At 39.3% G+C, this 18,685-nt stretch overlaps 1 protein-coding gene across 2 annotated transcripts in view; it reads right to left on the reverse strand.

The window, feature by feature from the left end:
* The window catches only part of LOC121917375 (cytochrome b5 reductase 4-like), a 40,314-nt gene that overhangs the window by 7,123 nt on the left and 14,506 nt on the right, over window positions 1-18,685 (reverse strand). For both annotated transcript variants that reach the window (XM_042443296.1, XM_042443297.1), the window contains exons 5-13: window positions 18,063-18,104; window positions 11,492-11,546; window positions 10,831-10,888; window positions 9,662-9,755; window positions 8,212-8,244; window positions 6,145-6,267; window positions 4,632-4,772; window positions 3,261-3,413; window positions 2,774-2,924 (exon numbers count right to left, since the gene is read on the reverse strand). In XM_042443296.1, coding sequence (XP_042299230.1) covers window positions 2,774-2,924; window positions 3,261-3,413; window positions 4,632-4,772; window positions 6,145-6,267; window positions 8,212-8,244; window positions 9,662-9,755; window positions 10,831-10,888; window positions 11,492-11,546; window positions 18,063-18,104 — 850 coding nt within the window. The remainder of the gene's footprint in view (window positions 1-2,773; window positions 2,925-3,260; window positions 3,414-4,631; window positions 4,773-6,144; window positions 6,268-8,211; window positions 8,245-9,661; window positions 9,756-10,830; window positions 10,889-11,491; window positions 11,547-18,062; window positions 18,105-18,685) is intronic.

The following is an 18,685-nucleotide window of genomic DNA, read 5'->3' on the forward strand; positions in this document are numbered from 1 at the left end:
AATCAATTCTCTGTCAAATTGATTGATTTATTTAATTTCTAACATCCCGCCCTATACAAGTTATCTCAGGGTGACATACAGTGAAGTCAACAATTTAAAGCTTTAAAGACTAAAAGGTATTTCAAACAATCTAGAAACATACTAAATGAGATAGTAACTTAAATTTAAAAAGTTTAAACCTATGTGTATATATGGATTAAATAAAGTAATTATACTGGAAAGGCTTTAACAAAAATAAATTTAAAAATATTAGAATGAGCATTAAGTGGACCTCCAACGGGCATTCAAAAGTGGGATGCCACAGCAGTGCAGGCCCATTCCCAGGTGTTCCCAGTGTAACTTGCTCCCATATTGTTCTGTGGGACACAGAGAATGTCACTTCCAACAAACATCAATCCCCAGGCAGTGTATATAGGAAACAGCATTCCCTTAAGGTGAGTTCCTAAGCCTTTTAGGAAAATGTCAACATAAGGACCACTGAGCTGAAACATACTGGCAGCTAATACAATTCCTTTAAAACTGGTGTCATGTGATTTCTATACAATGTTCTAGATAACACTTCAGCTGCTATTTTACACAAACTGCACTTTCCGAGTTATCTTCCAGGCCACTTAGAGCATGTTGTAGTAGTCTAATCAGAATGTTGCCAGCACATGGACTACCGTGGTTATGTTACCTCAACTACATTATACTGTTCCGTTTACAATGTATACTAGTTCACAACACAGTTTTTCTCCATTCAGAGAGCCAGTGTGGTGCAATGGTTTGAGTGCTGGACTATGAGTCTGGCATAGTCCAGCACTCAAACATGGACATGGAAATCCCTTGGGCAAGTCACACCCAACTCTAAAGGAAAATAAAAGCAAGCCCCTTCTCAAAAATTCTGCCAAGAAAACCTCTGATAGGGTCATGGTAATTCAGAAATGACCTGAAGGCACACACCAACAACATTTCTCCATTTTGCTTAGAGTTATCAAACAGAAAACTGAACTGGCTATTACACTGTGAAAAGTTGGGGACTAAAATGTTGGTAGAAAGTCCAAGACTGGGAGACCACCTTCTCATTCAAAGCAATCACTGGGGGAAAGGAAAGGAAAGATGGGATTAGTGTTGTGACATCCGATCTAAATCGTACAATTTAGAATAGGCTTTTGTCCCTACTAAAAACTATTTACCAAATCCAAAACTTGTACCAGAATTACCGTATTTTCCGGCGTATAAGACGACTGGGCGTATAAGACGACCCCCAACTTTTCCAGTAAAAATATAGAGTTTGGGATATACTCACCTTATAAGACCCCCTCCTAAAAATCCAAGCAGGGAGAAGGTCAGCGGCCCTCCTTCCAAGCCTCCCCGGGGGACCTGGGAGGAGGAGAAAGCCGGCAGCCCTTGTGCCGGCTGCGGCCCTCCTTCCAAGCCTCCCCAGGAGCCTGGGAGGAGGGCAAGGCCGGAGGCCCTCGCGCCAGGCTGCAGCGCTCCTTCCCGGGCTCTGTGGGGCCTGGGAGGAGGAGAAGGCCGGCGGCCCTCGCGGCGGCAGTGGAGCCTTCCCAGCGTATTAGACGACCCCCCAACTTTCAAAAAGATTTTAGGGGTTAAAAAGTCGTCTAATACGCCGGAAAATACGGTATGAAAGGGATCTGGGAAAGCAGCAAGCTGGTCAGATAAAAGTTTCCTTCACCCTATTATCCAAGCAACATAGAAACATATAGGGGAGATGGCTTGGGGGATTTCTTGTGTATAATCCACAAAATGTGTAACATGCTGGAGAATGGAGTTTCCCCATCTCGGCATGTTGCATGAGAAAACTCTCTCACCACTGACACCTTTTTCAAATGAGAAAGACGTCTGGAGCAATCTTCTTCTCTTTTGTATCTTGACTTTTAAAAACAAGAGAAAAGGAGGACAGCAAACAAAGAAACACAGCAGCAGCTTTCAGGTTAACTCATGGATATCCACAAATACGCAAGCTAAAACAAAAGGTGCTGCTGGATTTCTTCATCTCCTCTGCCTTTTCATTTTATGCTGAAACAGACCAATATAGCTAACTCTTTGAAACCTAAAGAGAAGAGGAAACACTTTTCCTGCATACCTGTAAATTTCCTTATCTATGGTGGGGGGGGGGCTATTTTGGCCTTTAAAAATAATTCCATAGGCCTGAAACTAACTGCAAGCTACAGTCCCAGCTAGACCACATCCAATGAATACTGTATATCATCATGTATATGTCTAGAAATTTAGATTAAAAAATTGACCCAAATAACCTGAATCAACTGTAAGTACTGTTCTTTAACTCTCAGCTTTAGATCAGCAGTTCTGAAACTGTGGGTTGTGACCCCTTTGGGGGTCAAATGACCTTTTCACAGAGGTCGCCTAAGACCGATGGTCTTAGGAACCAAGACACCACTGCTTTGTGGTTGGGGGTCACCACAACACGAGAAACAGTATTAAAGGGTCGCAGCATTAGGAAGGTTGAGAACTACTGCTTTAGATCCTTTATTATCTGCCCCTAGGTTTTACCCTTGATTTATCAATGGGTGATATCAAAATCCATAATTCTGACCCAAAAACCTGCCCTCCACTTATACCTGAGGTCGATTTATAGTTGAACATATATGGTAAGTAGATTTACATAAGGAGTTCAATGGGCCTACTCTAGTTGGAATTAACCATTAGCTAGATGTGCCAATAGACATATGGATGAATGGGATAAATACAGAATTTAGGATAGAGCAACAATGTTCAACTGGAACTAGTCATGGTCATGGAAAGTTACCTGAGAGTATTGCTACTAGTCAAAGCATAGTTTAGCAGTTTAACCATTGGTGTGAATCCTGTGCCTCCTGCCAATAAAAATAGTTCTTCTACCTCTTCAACTTGTGATGTTGTGAAGTTACCTTCAGGATTACTCAGAGAAATATATTCCCCTGTAGAAGAAAAACCAAACAGTACAATAAATGCTAGGGAGAAGAAATTGGCGCTGTCTTCAATATACACTCACCAAAATAAAAATAAGTTTGATCAAAGGACATTTGTGGACAGCATAAGCCATCACTCTTCAGGACAATATTAAAAGTAACTTTTTACATAGTTTGAAGCCAGATTTCTGGTCATGCCAAATTAAGATATCAACTAGCTTACCTATAATTTTTTTTTTACATTAATGTGTTTCAAAAACTTTATAAAAATTGAAAGAGGAAAGTTCATAACAAGAATTGGTATACTATATATAGTTTTAAGATAACGAGAGGGAAAAGACTTACCTATTTGCAGAGTGTCAAGTACTGGTGTAAGCAGTCCACTGGAGTAAATCTTGATCATGAGAAATATATGCATGTTATCACTGTAAGAGGGACTTTTGAATGTTGGTACCAAGGAAGATGACACTGGTGTATATGGCTTCACTATCTCTGTGCCTAAACAAAAGAAGTGGATGAAAACTGCATATTAGATATGAAAAGAACATCAGAAACAATTTTAACCCAGAGGGCTGCATGGCATGCCAGGAGCAACCCAGGCTTATTTGTAGCACTGGTGGGACCCAGGCAGGCAGGGCTTCTGAAAACAAACCTGGGAAATGGGGTCCGCTTGTTGGTCCACTCCCAGATTTTCAAAGGAAATCCATCTCATAGCGAAAAAGACTGTCCTGGACCCTGACTACTCTTTGCTGTTTTAGACTAGTGACTGCTATGGACAAGTGTTGGTCACTAGGTGGCAGGGTCAGGAAGAACATTTTCCCATTGGTTGTGTATGAGAGCATATAGACATTATTCAACATATTCATTTGTTCTGTTCACTAACTTTATCATAGCTTTACAGTGATGATCCAAGAAACTTTGGACTAGATCCACTGAAAAAGGCAATAGGTTTGGGACAACATGCCTGTCCTATGTGGAGGTTTTTTTGTGGGAGGAGTGACACATTACAAGGTGCACCACTTGACAGGGTCTATACTCTCACTGTTGCCAACATGGTTCCCTTTAGACGGGTTAAAAATCAGTGACTGGATTCACCACACAGTTTTACCAACAAGCCTACCTCTGAGTTATTAAAAACTCCCTTCTTTTAGTACTTGTAGCAAATGCATTGGTTTTCTTAAAATAAATAATAGATATAATTGTGTAGTCCAACTGTTCTTTTAATCAGCATAAATAATGCTCACATAACAAGTCATTAACTGAAATCTAGACATAGAAACTTGCATTACATCCCACCTACATCACCTGAAAAACATACTTTGACACTGTGAAAAGGCATAAACACCCATGAAAATAATGTATTGGCTTCCCTATGATAAAGACTATTTTAAGTTTGGCAGCCATTGATTAGGCAACTAATTAAAATGCCAATTACTAAACAGAACCAAGTCTAGAATTAAAACTTTGAAGGATGTAAAAATATGTTGGAAGGAAACAATTTGCAAACAGATGACAACTTATTTGAAATTCCTGTGGCGTGTGTGTGTATATAAACCTGAATGCATTTAAAAAGTGCTTTCTTTATGAAGATAACTTAACTAACTCATTGATTCTGAAATGTGCCTACCTTCTGAATATTCTATTGCACTTTTTAGAGAGCTCAGAGTGGAGTGTTGTCTTACCCTAGAAACAATAGTAGATTTTCCACTACATTACCTGTAATTGTTTGTTTGAGGTAAACATGGTGCCCAACAGGGACCTGGAGATGACTCCCTGGTGGTAACATTAAACAGAAGAGCCTAGTATCATGAGTGACATTTGCTTTTGATAGCAATTTGCATTTCCTGTAGAACAGACCTTAGAATACAGAAACAATATAATTAATTCAATTCATACACTATTCAAATATTTACATTCTTAAAACATTTATAAATAGTCTAGATGAATAAGCTGCTTGCTAAGCAGCTCTCTGCAGGTGCAGAACCATCCATCTGTGAGTTGAAAAAAGAAAGATTTTGTTTCGCTTCTGGTAGAAATTATTCCATTACCAGAACCCACCTTCTGTGAGTGGAATGAACCCACTGGATCCAAAGCAATGTTGTGTAAAATCTATATACATATACACTACCTTAACACTGAATTGCCATATTAGCATCTTACTCTTCTGTACTATTAGTGGTCTTAACACATTTGAATAATATAGCAACTAATATACTTCTATACTATATGCTAGGAGCAAAAGATTCTGCATCCATGGATTCAACCATTCATGGCTTGAAAATATTTCCCATAGTGCGGTTTGGGTGCACTTTCTGGTTGGCTTCAAGGCGTGTCGTCTAAATGCCTTGCCTCGAAGCTGGCCAGAAACTTGCATATGTTGACCGTCTGTTTTGCTCCTTGGTGTTTTCGCTTGCACCCTCAGGTATGGGGGAGGGGAAGTAATTTCTCCATAACCCCCCTATCCCAGCTGATATGGGCTCAGAAAAGACCTTTTTCTATGACAGGAAGTAAATGGAAGATGCTTCTCAGTTTGACAAAAAGCACCCTGAACCTAAAAGTCAAAAATACAGGGTAGTTCTCTGCATGTCCTCCAGAGCAGTGCTACTGAAAGTAGTGGTCCCTGGATCAATGTTGGTTCCTGACCCACTGGCTGCCACATCCTGGCAAATTCAAGAGAGGAAAATAACAACTGTACCCAATGGGCACAAATTTAATGCCAGTACCTGGCACACTGGAAAACAGTAACAGCCAGCCCCTCACATCAGACAGCCTGAGAAACTGTGCCCTAGAGGCTACAGGAAACATTGTGAATAGATTTTTAATTATTTAAAAAAACATAAGAGGGGGACACCCTCAGGGCTTGCAAAAACAGCCTTGGACCCCATGATTCACACATTATTCATTAAAATTGTGATGCAGACATTTTTTATTTTATGTCTATGGTTTTTAGGGCAGCTTACAACGATTTTAGAATCACTTTATGTTAAAATATCTTCCACTAAAATGCATCACAACAGAGATGAATAAAAAAGAACCTTTAGGGAAACCATCAGGGGTGGAATAGTGACTCTCCAATGACAAAAGGCACCTGTTTGCTGAATGGGGAAAGGTGCCCCCGCCCTGCCCAAGTATTCCCCCTTCCCTCTACAGACCCTGTCTCTCCATGTGCTCTGGAGGTCTAAGGCACCAGAAAGAGGTGTGGCGTGCAGAAATTAACAAGACTAATTACCTCTGTCTTTGCACTTTACAAAAGAGTTATGATTCTCCAGTGGCTGCCCAAGAGTCTTCCAAGACACAGTTTCTTTCTTCTTCAGGACACAGTCCACCTTTCCCACTTTTTCAGAGACCTGTACTAAAAATATACATAGTGTTGTTCTATGCTAATATGAACACAATGACCAAAATCTAATGTAGCACTAGCAACGCAGCACACAAAGGCACACTTTTTCCTTCTCTGTATCCTCCTGCAGCTCTTATTGGCATTTAGACACCAATGACAGGAGGGTTTCAAAGACCCCTAGAGCATGTTTATGGGATAGCCAGGAGGCAGCAGTGAGGACAGGAGATGGCCCCATCTCGATTCCAACTAACGGAGAAAGTTCCATCACCAGGAATAGCCTGTTGGATTCTGGCCAGTACTTTCCTACAGAAAACATTATTACAAGTGGAGTCTCCTTCCTTAGAGGTCTTTAAACAGAGGCTGGATGGCCATCTGTCGGGGATGCTTTGATTTAGATTTCTTGCATGGTAGGGGGTTGGACTGGATGGCCCTTGCGGTCTCTTCCAACTCTACGATTCTATGATTCTAAGTCCACACAGTTTATTAAAGCATGTGGATGGTAAATCACTATAAAATGGACCTTATCTGCTAATCTTCAATAATAACTCTGTGTGTGTGTGTGTGTGTGTACCATAGCTCCAAATGGATGGATTAGTTTTAACAAATTAAAATCTCTATGTATCCAGCAGCAGACTCTTGATTCACTAGGTGCCAATGAATTACCAGACTTCACAGGACTAAGAGGAGACTATCAAAGTAAGAGGTCTGCTATAGAATGAATGCTTTACCCAAGAGCAGAAAATCTTGTAGTCTGTAGCTGGTTTGGAGTGGGATGATATTAAAAGCTATTAAAACCTTCATTTCTGCTGGAACACTATGAAACCTCTGAATCTAAGGAGGCTCTTGTCTTGTTTTTTCCCTGAACAGCAGCACTTATGAGACTTCACTTTTGAGCTAATGGCATGCCATGAGATATAATAGAGTAAAACAGCTACTAACTACCACCTAAGCTGAAGCAGGTATTTGAAATTGAAAGACTCAATGTCCTTAATATAGTGTGCCTGCGTCATACGCGGGCGCAATATACGCAGCTTTCAGCATATGCTGAAAGTCATGCTGGAAGAAGTCATGGCATGCCCCAGACAGAATAATGGCGTGTGTGCCACACCGTGGGCACCATACGTGGGATTTCCCTTATGTGCGGGGGGTCCAGAACGGATCCCCGTGTGAGGGAAGGTCCCACTGTATGTCATAAATTGTCATGGAATGGAATTACTGAATCCTAATCTATAACACAGGCCTGTGATGAAAAAACATTTTTCAATTTTTAGCTGTTTTTAATTATTTAAGGTACATTATGTTTTAATGAATTTGAAAAATACAATAAAAATGTCATACTACACACAGTTCTTTCACAAATTTAATACTTTTATCAATTCAGTTGTTGTTTTACTTTGATTAAGTGTGGATGCTAATGTTCCAGTGCAATTTCTTTTAGCACTTTTGAATTGATATTTGTTTTTCATATAAGTGAATTGAAGTGTTTTGAAAGTCTCTTCATACACTTTAACCCATTTCTGACTCTTTGCAGGATCATTTTTTGCAGGATCATTTTGTTCAGTCATACATTATAACATAGGAATCTCAAAGCAAGCTGTGAAAAAACTGTATGCGATGGAGCAAATCTGAGGTCATAAGAACTGGTAGTACAGTAAATAGAAGCTTATGTTCCAGCATATCTGTTGCTTTATGAACAAAGCAATGAACATGTTGTTGCCTCAACAGATTTAACATGGGGTACATTTCATATTGAAGGGGAAACTATGATGGAAAACCTTCATTTAAATGTCTAAGAATAGTTAGATGGCTGTCTCAATACAATAAATAACATCTTGCATGACAAAAGTATGGAATAGTCTTACTTCTTATACAAAATATAGCAATTACTGAATTTATTAACCAGATGGATTTTTTTAAAAATACATAGTTTGATAATGGGAAGGCATACTTACTAACCTATGATATCCTCATGAACTGCATAACTCAATTCTAAAACAGAAGCATGTATTCTGATTTAATACATAATAAAAATAAATATAAAATTCAAGTTTCAATATGTATTATTATTAGACATTTATTAAATGTGAAGATGTAAAACAATAGGAAGACATTTCAGCATAGAACTTAGTACTGGGGTCATAGTATAAACCAAGTTATAAAAGTATAAAAATATAAAATTAGCTACACTGCAATGTTCTCTTACATTAATATAGAGGGCTGCCACTATAGGTACATAAATTATTATTTGAAATGTAATGATTTTGTCCAAATAACAGTTTTATTTTTAATTTTCAAAATGTGTTAATATTTGAATTTGCCTATACACCCTCCTAAGATCTTGCATTTCAGTGGGGGATTTAACTGTTTTAATAGATAACTAAATAAATGGATATGTTTATTTTTGGATTCCAATTTTAAATATAAATGCTGCTTACATATGTATGATGCATCACAGTTCATGTACAGTTCATGTACTGAACAGTGTGATGTTGGCCTTTCCAAGGCTGACCCTACAGTTCCTAGCTTGTGAGGTCTGCCACTTTCACTGTAGCCCAAGGACCCCCTTCAAAATCCCTCCTTGGATCTGGAGTGACTGGGTCCCTAGGTCATCTCATGGTGGACAAGTCTGTGTGCTAGCTTTGTGCCCTGTATGTTAAGTATGACCACCCTTTGATTTAGGTTGAATGAAGCCAGTCAGAGTTAACAAATTAACAAGATAATTAATGTGGTTTATTACATAATGTAGAATACTAAACACTTTAACAAGTTCCAGTCTTATTTCCAAACATATAACAATATTCAGCCTGAGTAATGTCAGACATTTCCCTTCAATCAGTTCAGACATCCAGTATACACTCACTCCTAAAAGAGGCTGCATCCGTACTGCAGAAATAATCCAGTGTAATATTACTTTAACTGCCATAGTTTAACACTGTGGAATTCTGGGAACTGTAATTTTTTGTGACACCCAAGCTCTCTGACAGAGAAGGCTAAATGTCTCACCGGTCTACAATTGCCAGAATCCCATAGCATTGAACCATGGCAGTCAAAGTGGTGTAAAACTGTATCATTTCTATACTGCAGATGCAGCCTGACTCTATCTGATTCATCCAAGTGTCAACTCTAAACTCTCTCTTTATTAAAAAAAAACCTCCCATCATAGAGGGAGATCCCTATGCTGGGATTGGTTGCCCTCTGTTGTTCCAAACATTGTTTCACACACATTCATCCAAGAGTCACTCAGTATAGTAACATATTTGCTAGTTGTTTCCTCCTGGCTTCTTCCATTACAACTTCACACACAAGCAGCACTGAGATAACTGCTATAATCAATGCAGCCCTAGTGCATTAATATTTTTAAATAAGTAACATTTTAACTGAAATATTTTGCTAGGAAAGCACTTACCAACATGAAAAAGGTATGAGTAGTCCTTCACTATGATTTCCCCTCTCAATTTATTATCCTGAAGATCAGCTATCACTAATTCAGAACTCATATCCTTAAAAATGGAAGGAAAACGAAACCATTACAACAGAGTTGTTAAAACTAAGGAGTGATTCTTTTTGTCATCATCAGTAGCACACTACCAGTAGGCATGGTGATTCAAAGTAACACATAAGTCCCTGCTGTGGAGTGATAACTCTAAACCAGCAGTTTGCAACCTGTGCTTTGAGGAGCCGTTAGGGCTCCTTTGCACTTCCCAGGTGCTCGATGGCCACTCCAGCAAAATTACAATCTATCCCATCTCCCCCCACCCACTGTAACACTACTCTTAAACACCATTAACTTATAAGACATAGTGTAGGCCTCTTAGCAGCTCTGCCATAGTAACTGATTCTAAAAAGGGCTCAGTGAGTCAAAAAGGTTCAGAACCCCTCCTCTAAACCAAGGGTTGTGAACTTCAGGCCTTTGGATGAATTTGCCTTCCAGGGGGGTGGGGTCAAGAAGAATGTCATACGTTCTCTCCTTATGATTTGGTGTTATCCTGTTCTAAAAGGAATTAATGATTAGTGGCAGAAGTCTAAACTAAATGTTCTGGAATTGTTCTCTTGCCTTTTTGCCTTTGATCCTGAAAAAACTGGTATACAACCCTTGAGAACTTCTCTGAAACTGAATCAGGTCTTTGGGCTGAAAGAGGTTCTCCACCCTGCTTTAAACCAAATTTGAGGAAACAGTGGCCTTCGAGATGTTGTTAAGAATACAATCCCACTGTTCTTGGCCATTGGTCATTTTGGCTGAGTTTGATGAGAGTTGCAAACTGCTGTCATCTGGGAGAGCTACAGAGCCCTAAAAGGATACAGAGATGGAAACACCTTCAATTAGGGTTGAAACCACTGCCAAAGACTTGGCAAGCAAGCTGGAGTTTTTGAAGGGGTTTAGGAGGAGGAATATGGCACCATACTGGTTTTCTAGGTGGCATATGGGACAGCAAGAAAGAACTGCTGGATTTGTTAGAGGAAGGAAGAAAAACTTTGGCTAGTTGACATAATGATGTTGAAGAAGAAAAATGATAACAACAACAACAATTTGTAAGTATAACTTTGCAATTCTTTACTACTAAATACAATCTTTACCTTTTGTTTAGTGTATATGACCACAGTGACCAAATCATCTGTCTGGAACCAATCATAACTGAAACAGATTGAGAAAACTATAAATATTTTTGAAACACATTTATATATGATTTCATATCAATTTGTTTTCAGATCTTTCTGTTGTGTCTGGCTTTGTGCTAATTGCTTATGTCTCACCTTCAGTTCTCCACAGTCTGTAAAATCAGACTAGTAATTGGTTTGTTTTGATCAGGTTTTTGTTCTGTTCTACAGACCAGTTTTAGAGTTGTGTTATAATCCCTGATCTCTAGTATTCTCATGTAACTCAAAAATATATTTGCATACATCCAGAAAAAACTGCATGTAATTAACTCTTCCTGAATCACCATTTTGTGTCTGCTTCTGGTTGACAGACCTCAATGTTCTAATAAAAAAACAAGACAGCTGTCACAAGCCTGAAGTCTGACAATCTCAAATCCAAACTCCATGAAGTTATTCTAGAGTGGGGGGAAATGGATTCTGTACTACAGCACTAGGTGTGATGAAACTATAAATATAAATATTTATAAACACTTTAAAAAATTCAGTAGATAACACAACGCACTTGTAATTTGTGTTCACTCCTTACAAATATGGAAGCCTACAGACAGAAACAACTTCATAAGGTAAAATATTGTAATACCTGGGAACCACTTCTTTTGAACCATTATTCAAACTTTTATTTTTAGGTAAGGTACCTGAAAAGGAAAGAAAAGTGCATATGGTTTAATGCATGGAGATCTGAAAAGGAGATGATTCAGTAAATAAATTGTAAACAGTACATTAGTTTTGTATGATTATATTGTACTGACACAAGTTATCTATAGGCCTAACCTACCTCTCAAGGTTGTTCAGAGAGTAAATGAGAGGAGAGGGGAATGTAACAAGGCAGGTAGCATATATGCTGCTCTGAATGGCCTGGATGAAGGACAGGATGGTAATTTAAAACAATATGTAGGGTTCAAAATAGGTGCAAGACCTATTTGGCAGTTAGAAACCTACTGCATGTCGTTCAGAACTTTTAGTTCATCTTCCTTAGGTATTTTAAATATTAGGTTACACTTTTAGAGTTTAAGAACAAGAAAAAGTCAAGAGCATGTCACAGCGCACTCTGACTTAAGAGAGATTATTCATGCTTCCCTAAGTGCATTAAATGGCACAGATAATACTTTCAGGTTAAGACACAGATATTAGGAATGGAAAATATTGGCTCACATATTATTTGTCAAAAATAACATAGCCAGATAGGAATTTATTACTTCTAATTTGACTTATTTTGATGGAAATTAAGCTTCTTGGGATACATCCAAGGTGGAGGGAAGAGTGGAGGGTTAGCCCTGGCTCCCTGATCCTCCTCACCACCTTGGATGTATCCGGAGAGGCATCCAAGATGGGGGGGGGGCACCAAGGAGAAAAAAAAGGAGCTGCTTTAAACCAGATCCTGGAGTCCAGTCATTGTGTCCAGTCCAAGTTTAAAACAGCTCCAGCAGCCAAGCAGCCATCCCTGGGCTCTCAAAGGGAAGCCCTGCCTGGAAGAGGGAGAAGTGGCAGTGGCAGGACAGAAGAGAGCTCTGCGCAACCTTTGGAGCCATTGGGGCTGGCCTCCCAAGTGGCGCCTAGAAGGAGGGCTTTGAGAGGAGGACTCTGCCTGGTCAACCTTCCTCCGGTGAGTCTCTTTTATTAATCCCCTTATGCCTCTAAGTTTTACCCTTGACGTATCCACGGGTCACATCAAATTCCCTGATTTTGGCCCCAAAAGCTGACCTCGACTTAAACATGAGGTTGACTTATAACTGAATATATATGGTAGTATAATATGTTCAATGGAAATAATACAACTATGAAACAAGATTCTCTTGCTAGTAAACCAGAGGCTTAGATCTTAAACTCTCACATTCCCATGGAGTGGGACTCTGTGCACAGGACACATTGCTGGTGAGAGAAAAGGTCCTGTTGGTCTTTGGAATGACATCTTTACTTGAAAGATAGAAAAAGAAATATATGTATTGTATATGCAATTATATGTTTTGAGGAATGCTGACAAACTTTAAATTTTATTTTCTTCTGCTGACCTTTGTTGAATTATATTTCTTTCAATAAAAGTTTTAAAGGCACTTTTCACTAGTTATCTTCCTCTCTACAGCCTCCTAGGGCCACCTTCCTCAAAATATTGGGGGGGGGGGCTTAAAGGATTGAGAAAGGCAGCATAGTGTTGTGGTTTGAGTGTTGGACTAAGACTCTGGAGGCCAGGATTCAAATCCCTGCTCAGCCATAGAAACCCACTGGGCAACCGGCAGCCTCAGAGAAAGTCAAAGGCAGCCCCCATCCTGAACAAATTTTGAGAAGAAAATCCTATGATGGGTTTGCCTTAGAGTTGCCATACATGATTCAGAAATGACCCAAAGGCACACAACAATATTAACATAAGAATTGAAAAAGTAATCAGTAGAAATTCCTGACCGTCACTGGCAGGAATATCCACTGGTGCAAAAACAATTCAAGAAAAGGATGTGACACCTAGGAAACAAGCCAAAAATGGTGATGTAAAGAGCATAATCCAAAAGAAAGCCCATGCTTCCTCATGTTGTTAGACATCCTACCTCAACCCTTCCATCTAAATATACTTCTAATTATTCTTCAAACGCCTTGAACTCAGGAACAGAAACACCCTTCACAGAAATACTGAGCTTCAGATTTGCTACAGAGTAACTATAAGAAATACTGAGCCTAACAAAGCTAGTGAAAAAAGAAGAATGAAATCCAAACAGTGAGGATGATCTTTAAACAGTGAAACAAAGTGACTTGCTCTTTATCCATCTTGTTACAAGATGATGCACCAGTTTTTAGTATTTTGTAGAAATAGTCTAAAAATCTTGCCAAATCTTACTTGTTCAAGAATGGAATATTTTCTATTAGTCATTTCTTCAAGATGGGAAACAGATGACTATATGAGCCAAATTGACAGTTTGCTAACAGCACTATAAAAAAAACAAGAGGAAACTTGCAAAAATCCACCATCTTAGCAGATTGTCAATAAAGCACTATAAGCATCCCCCCAAAGTAGTTTCAGAATGGCCTTTAAATATATTTTACAAACACTCTTAAGGCTTTATTAATTAATCCTGAAAATTAGACTAATTAAAATTAATTAATTAGACTGAAAATAATGTTTTTAATACTTTCAGTAGTTCCCTAATTTTTTCTCCCCTTAACTTTCCTAATGGAAATCTAATTTAGTGCAAGAAAATTGGTTTCTCAATCTTGTTATTTAGTCTTCTATCTTCTAAATACAGTGGGCTCTTGGAATCTGCTGGGGTTTGGTTCCAGGATCCCACATGGATACCAAAATCCATGGATGCTCAAATTCTATTATGTACTATCACATTGGACAATGGTAAAATCAAGGTTTGCCTTTTAGATTATTTTAAAAAAACATTCCAAGCTTTGGATGGCTGACTCTGTGGATATGGAGGGCTGAGTGTAGTTAAATTATATTTAAAGTGAATTCTAGAGTAGATTCTACTATAAATGAAAAATGGAAATGCAATGGAAATATCACAGTGAAAACACCAGCTTTGGTGTAGAAGAGAAAATTATTTATTCATTTATATTCCTCCTTTTCAACAATACTGGGGTTCAAGAAAAAGAGTTAGCAACATTAAGAATGATTTGCATAATATTTTAAAAAGTGCAAACCTGACTTCATAATTATTAGAATTGTTAAGTGCTTTCTTGTTGTTAACTGCCATTGAGTTGATCTCCAAGACTCCCCCTCCTCCACTGTTCTGCTTAGTTCCTACAAACTCATACCCGCAACCTTCTTAATAAAGTCTATCCATCCAGCATGCAGCCTTCCTCTTCCCTCCACTCTTCCTAGCATTGTTGTTTTTTTCCAATGATTCATGCCTTGTCATGATGTGTTTGAAGTACGACAGCCTCAATTTTGTCATCTTGGCTTCCAGGGAGATTTCTGGCTTAATCTGCTCTTGAACCCATTTGGTTGTCCACAGGATCCTCAGCACTCTTCTCCAGCACATCGAATGAATTCATTTTTTTCCTATCTTGTTTCTTAATTGTCCAGCTCCATACATAGTAATAGGGAATACAGTCGCTTGTACTGTATTATTCTAACTTTTGTGCTGACTTGCATATCTTTGCATTTTAGGATCTTTTCTAGTTCTTTCATAGCTGCTCTCCCCAATCTTAATCTTCCTCTGATTTCATGGCTGCAGTCCCCATTCCTATCGATGTTTGATCCTAACTATGATAATTCTTTTACTATTTCTATTTTTTCATTGTCCAGGTTGAATTTGTTACAACAGCTCAAATGCTGGCCATGTTACTTTCTTCTTATTTTTCAACTCTCCTCTTTTTTTTTCTTTTGCCCAGTTCAAAATGCTCTGCCCTCCTCAGTTCTTTGGGGTCTTTATTGGCACACCTCTCTCCTCCCTTAACCATCCCCAGGCATATGCTATTTAACATTTACATGAAACCGCTGGGAGAGATCATCCAGAGACATGGGGCGCGGGGTTATCAGTACGCTGATGACACCCAAATCATTTTCTCTATGTCTCCGACTGGTGCAGTGACTGGGGATGGCGTCTCTCCTCTCGTGGCCTGTCTAGAGTCAGTAATGGGCTGGATGAGGGAAAACCGACTCAAATTGAATCCAGAGAAAACGGAGGTACTAGTGAACGGAGGTACTAGTGATAGGTTCTCCTGGTCCAGGAATGGCGGTGGTTCCACCTGTCCTGAACGGGGTCACGCTCCCTGTGAAGGACTCCGTGCGCAGTCTGGGGGTGCTTCTTGACTCATCGCTTCACCTGACCGCTCAGGTGAATGCGACGGTCAAGAGCACCTGTTATCAGCTTCGGTTGATTCGCCAGCTGCGTCCATACCTGGCCCAGAGGGACCTAGAAACTGTTGTACATGCACTGGTAACTTCGAGACTGGATTTCTGCAATGCACTCTACATGGGGCAACCCTTATACCAAACTCGGAAGCTGCAAATGGTGCAGAACATGGCAGCCCGGCTGGTCACTGGTGCTCCCAGGACCAGCCATATAACACCGGTTTTAAAAGATCTCCATTGGCTGCCCATTCGCTTCTGAGCTCAATATAAGGTGTTGGTAATTACCTATAAAGCCCTAAATGGCTTGGGCCCAGGATACCTAAAGGACCGCCTCTCCCCGTACATTCCGCCTCGCACCCTCAGAACGTCTGGGCAGCAGCTACTGAAGGTGCCTGGGGCCAGATCAGTCTCCACTACTCGGAGGACGTTTTCTGTAGCTGCCCCAGCCCTTTGGAATGCACTGCCCACAGAGCTCCGCTCGTCTACTACCCTGGCCCAATTTAGGAAGGATCTTAAAACCTTCCTATTCCAACAGGCATTCCCCGAATAAATATCCTGTGGGCCTCCCTCCTCTTCCGTGGCCAAGAGGTTGGGCTATGGGGCTTTTTACTTGTTGGTTTGATTTATTTATGTATTTATGTGTTTTATTATGTATGTATTTTAATCTGTTGTGAGCCGCCCTGATCGCAGGAAGGGCGGCATATAAATAAAAATTTTATTTATTTATTATTATATAAAGGTATTTTTCCTCCCTCCTCCCACTGTATTTTATTAGCTTGCAGTTTTAACATTACAGCTCCTGCACTGGGATTCTTATGAAGAGCAGGATACAGATAGAGTGCATGTTTGTACAATTGCTCAACTCAGTAAATTATGAATATCTTTTGTATCTACATGCCACCTCATCTACATGCCACTTCCTTCACATATGGTGTAATTAAATCAAGAAATCTCATTTAACTATAGCCTTTAGTTTCATCTAAGTCAAATAAGCATAGTTCCCCAGCTTGGGATAAAAAGGGAAACCATGGTTAGAGACACTCACATTGCATTCTCAGAACAACATGAAGGAAGGCATAGGGGGCTGTGGGGATGTATAAGAACATTTACCTATCTCTGCCTCTTAAAATATGGTTATCTGAATATTTTTAAAGCACACCTGGAATTACAAAATGGGGGGGGGGGGGGAGAAACTAATGTGTTCAAGAAGTGGCTGAGATGTAGGGCTTTTTTTATAAAAAAACTGACTAAAATTTCTAATTTTCATAATTTATTCATATTTGCTACTGTGTGGGGGACATCCCAGTCCTAGTTGCCTGCATGTATATTCTTTCAGGCAGGATATTTGGTCCATTAGGAGCTACAACTTACCCATAGAGACGGGATGTCCCCATACATCTTATGAGTATCTTTCCAAGATTGTTTCATTAGTTGTACATGACCACTGAGGAAGACACATATGTCAAAACGCGTTTGGTCAACATTTATTATTTTGTAATGGGCATACTGTATTATCCCTTTTAATTTGTTAGTCATTGTGCACTCTCTAACCTGTTGTATACCCTTTAATCTCATTCTGTGAGGCACTAATGAACTGATATTTCATGTACTGTATATGTTCCCATGGGATTTGCAGTTTTCTGGCCCAGTAGTGATTGTTCATTTTACGTTTATGTCTGTAGGGCGTGGCCCACAGGCTTGAATTACCTTTTATAGATCGCATGCTTTGTATTTTAACATTTTTTAAAATACATTCATTGCATTTGAGTGCAACAAACTGTTTAAATAAAATTGCCGGGTGTCCATCTCCCCTAAACTTTTCACCATTAAAATCAAGAACACAAGAGTGATGATATTAAAGGAAAAAGTGAAGGAAGAGTTCAAGACACATCTCTCTTTAGCTAAACTGACATTTTTATAACAAGATGACACTAAAAAAGGAGCTGTGACAGAGTAGATGTCACTTGCACTTTTCTGAATTGTGACATTCCTGTACAGCCATAAGAAAAAATCTTTCAGCAGATAAAATACTGCAAAAATTTTGATGCAGATCTAAAGGAAATGTCACTTCCCCACAGAATGACTTGCAACTCTTGTTCAAATTGCTTGATTTTGTCTTGTTTAGATACTTTCTTGTAGTATATTTTCTCATAACTTGTACTTTGTTTGGAATGTGTGTTTCATTTACAATTCAGAGTTGGATAGGGTGGGGTACCAGACAAGAAATGGATAGTCCTACATTTTATCTAGAAACCTAGTAACATTAGCTGATCCCTTTCAATGCTGGACTGCCAACCTGCACTTGTGTCTTGCATTATTTTTTTAGAAAGCAACGTGAGATATTGGGAGCACGAAGACTTACCATTGAAGATCCCGCTTCCTTCAGATACAGTGGGGCAAATCTCTGCAAGTGTGCAAGAAGAGTGCAGTGATCATAATAGCAGAAAACTTTCCAGTTAGGATAACAATATCCAGACATGAAATATTCAGGGGATGGTTGTGTTGGCCATTTAACAAATACAAACAAAAATCCATCAGTGATACCTTTATTGGCCAACCGAAATGTACAATATACAGACATGTTGCACAAAAGAACCTTTCAAGAGTGTAGCCATGTTAGTCTTGAAAATCGGTATGCAAAGGGATCGTGTAGCACCTTTATGGTCCAAAACACACAGCTGAAATAATTCAGTCTGAGACTGCTTTAACTGCCCTAGCTCAGTGCTAGGGAATCCTGGAAATTGTAATTTATTGCATCACCACAGCTCTCTGAGGGAAGGCTATATGTCCCACAAAACCACAGTTCTGTAGTGTGTTTTGAACCTGAGCCTAAGTCAAAGAAATAAGTTGGCAGCATGAACTTCCATAGACTTCAGCCTACTTCCTTAGATGAATGTTTTAATACAGAACCTTTATTCATCATCAGCTAAGCTAAAGAAACAAAATGCTATGTAAAATTTGAGTTCTAAAAATGTACTAGAATAA

Source organism: Sceloporus undulatus, unplaced genomic scaffold (genome assembly GCF_019175285.1).
Source record: "Sceloporus undulatus isolate JIND9_A2432 ecotype Alabama unplaced genomic scaffold, SceUnd_v1.1 scaffold_16, whole genome shotgun sequence".
NCBI lineage: Eukaryota > Metazoa > Chordata > Lepidosauria > Squamata > Phrynosomatidae > Sceloporus > Sceloporus undulatus.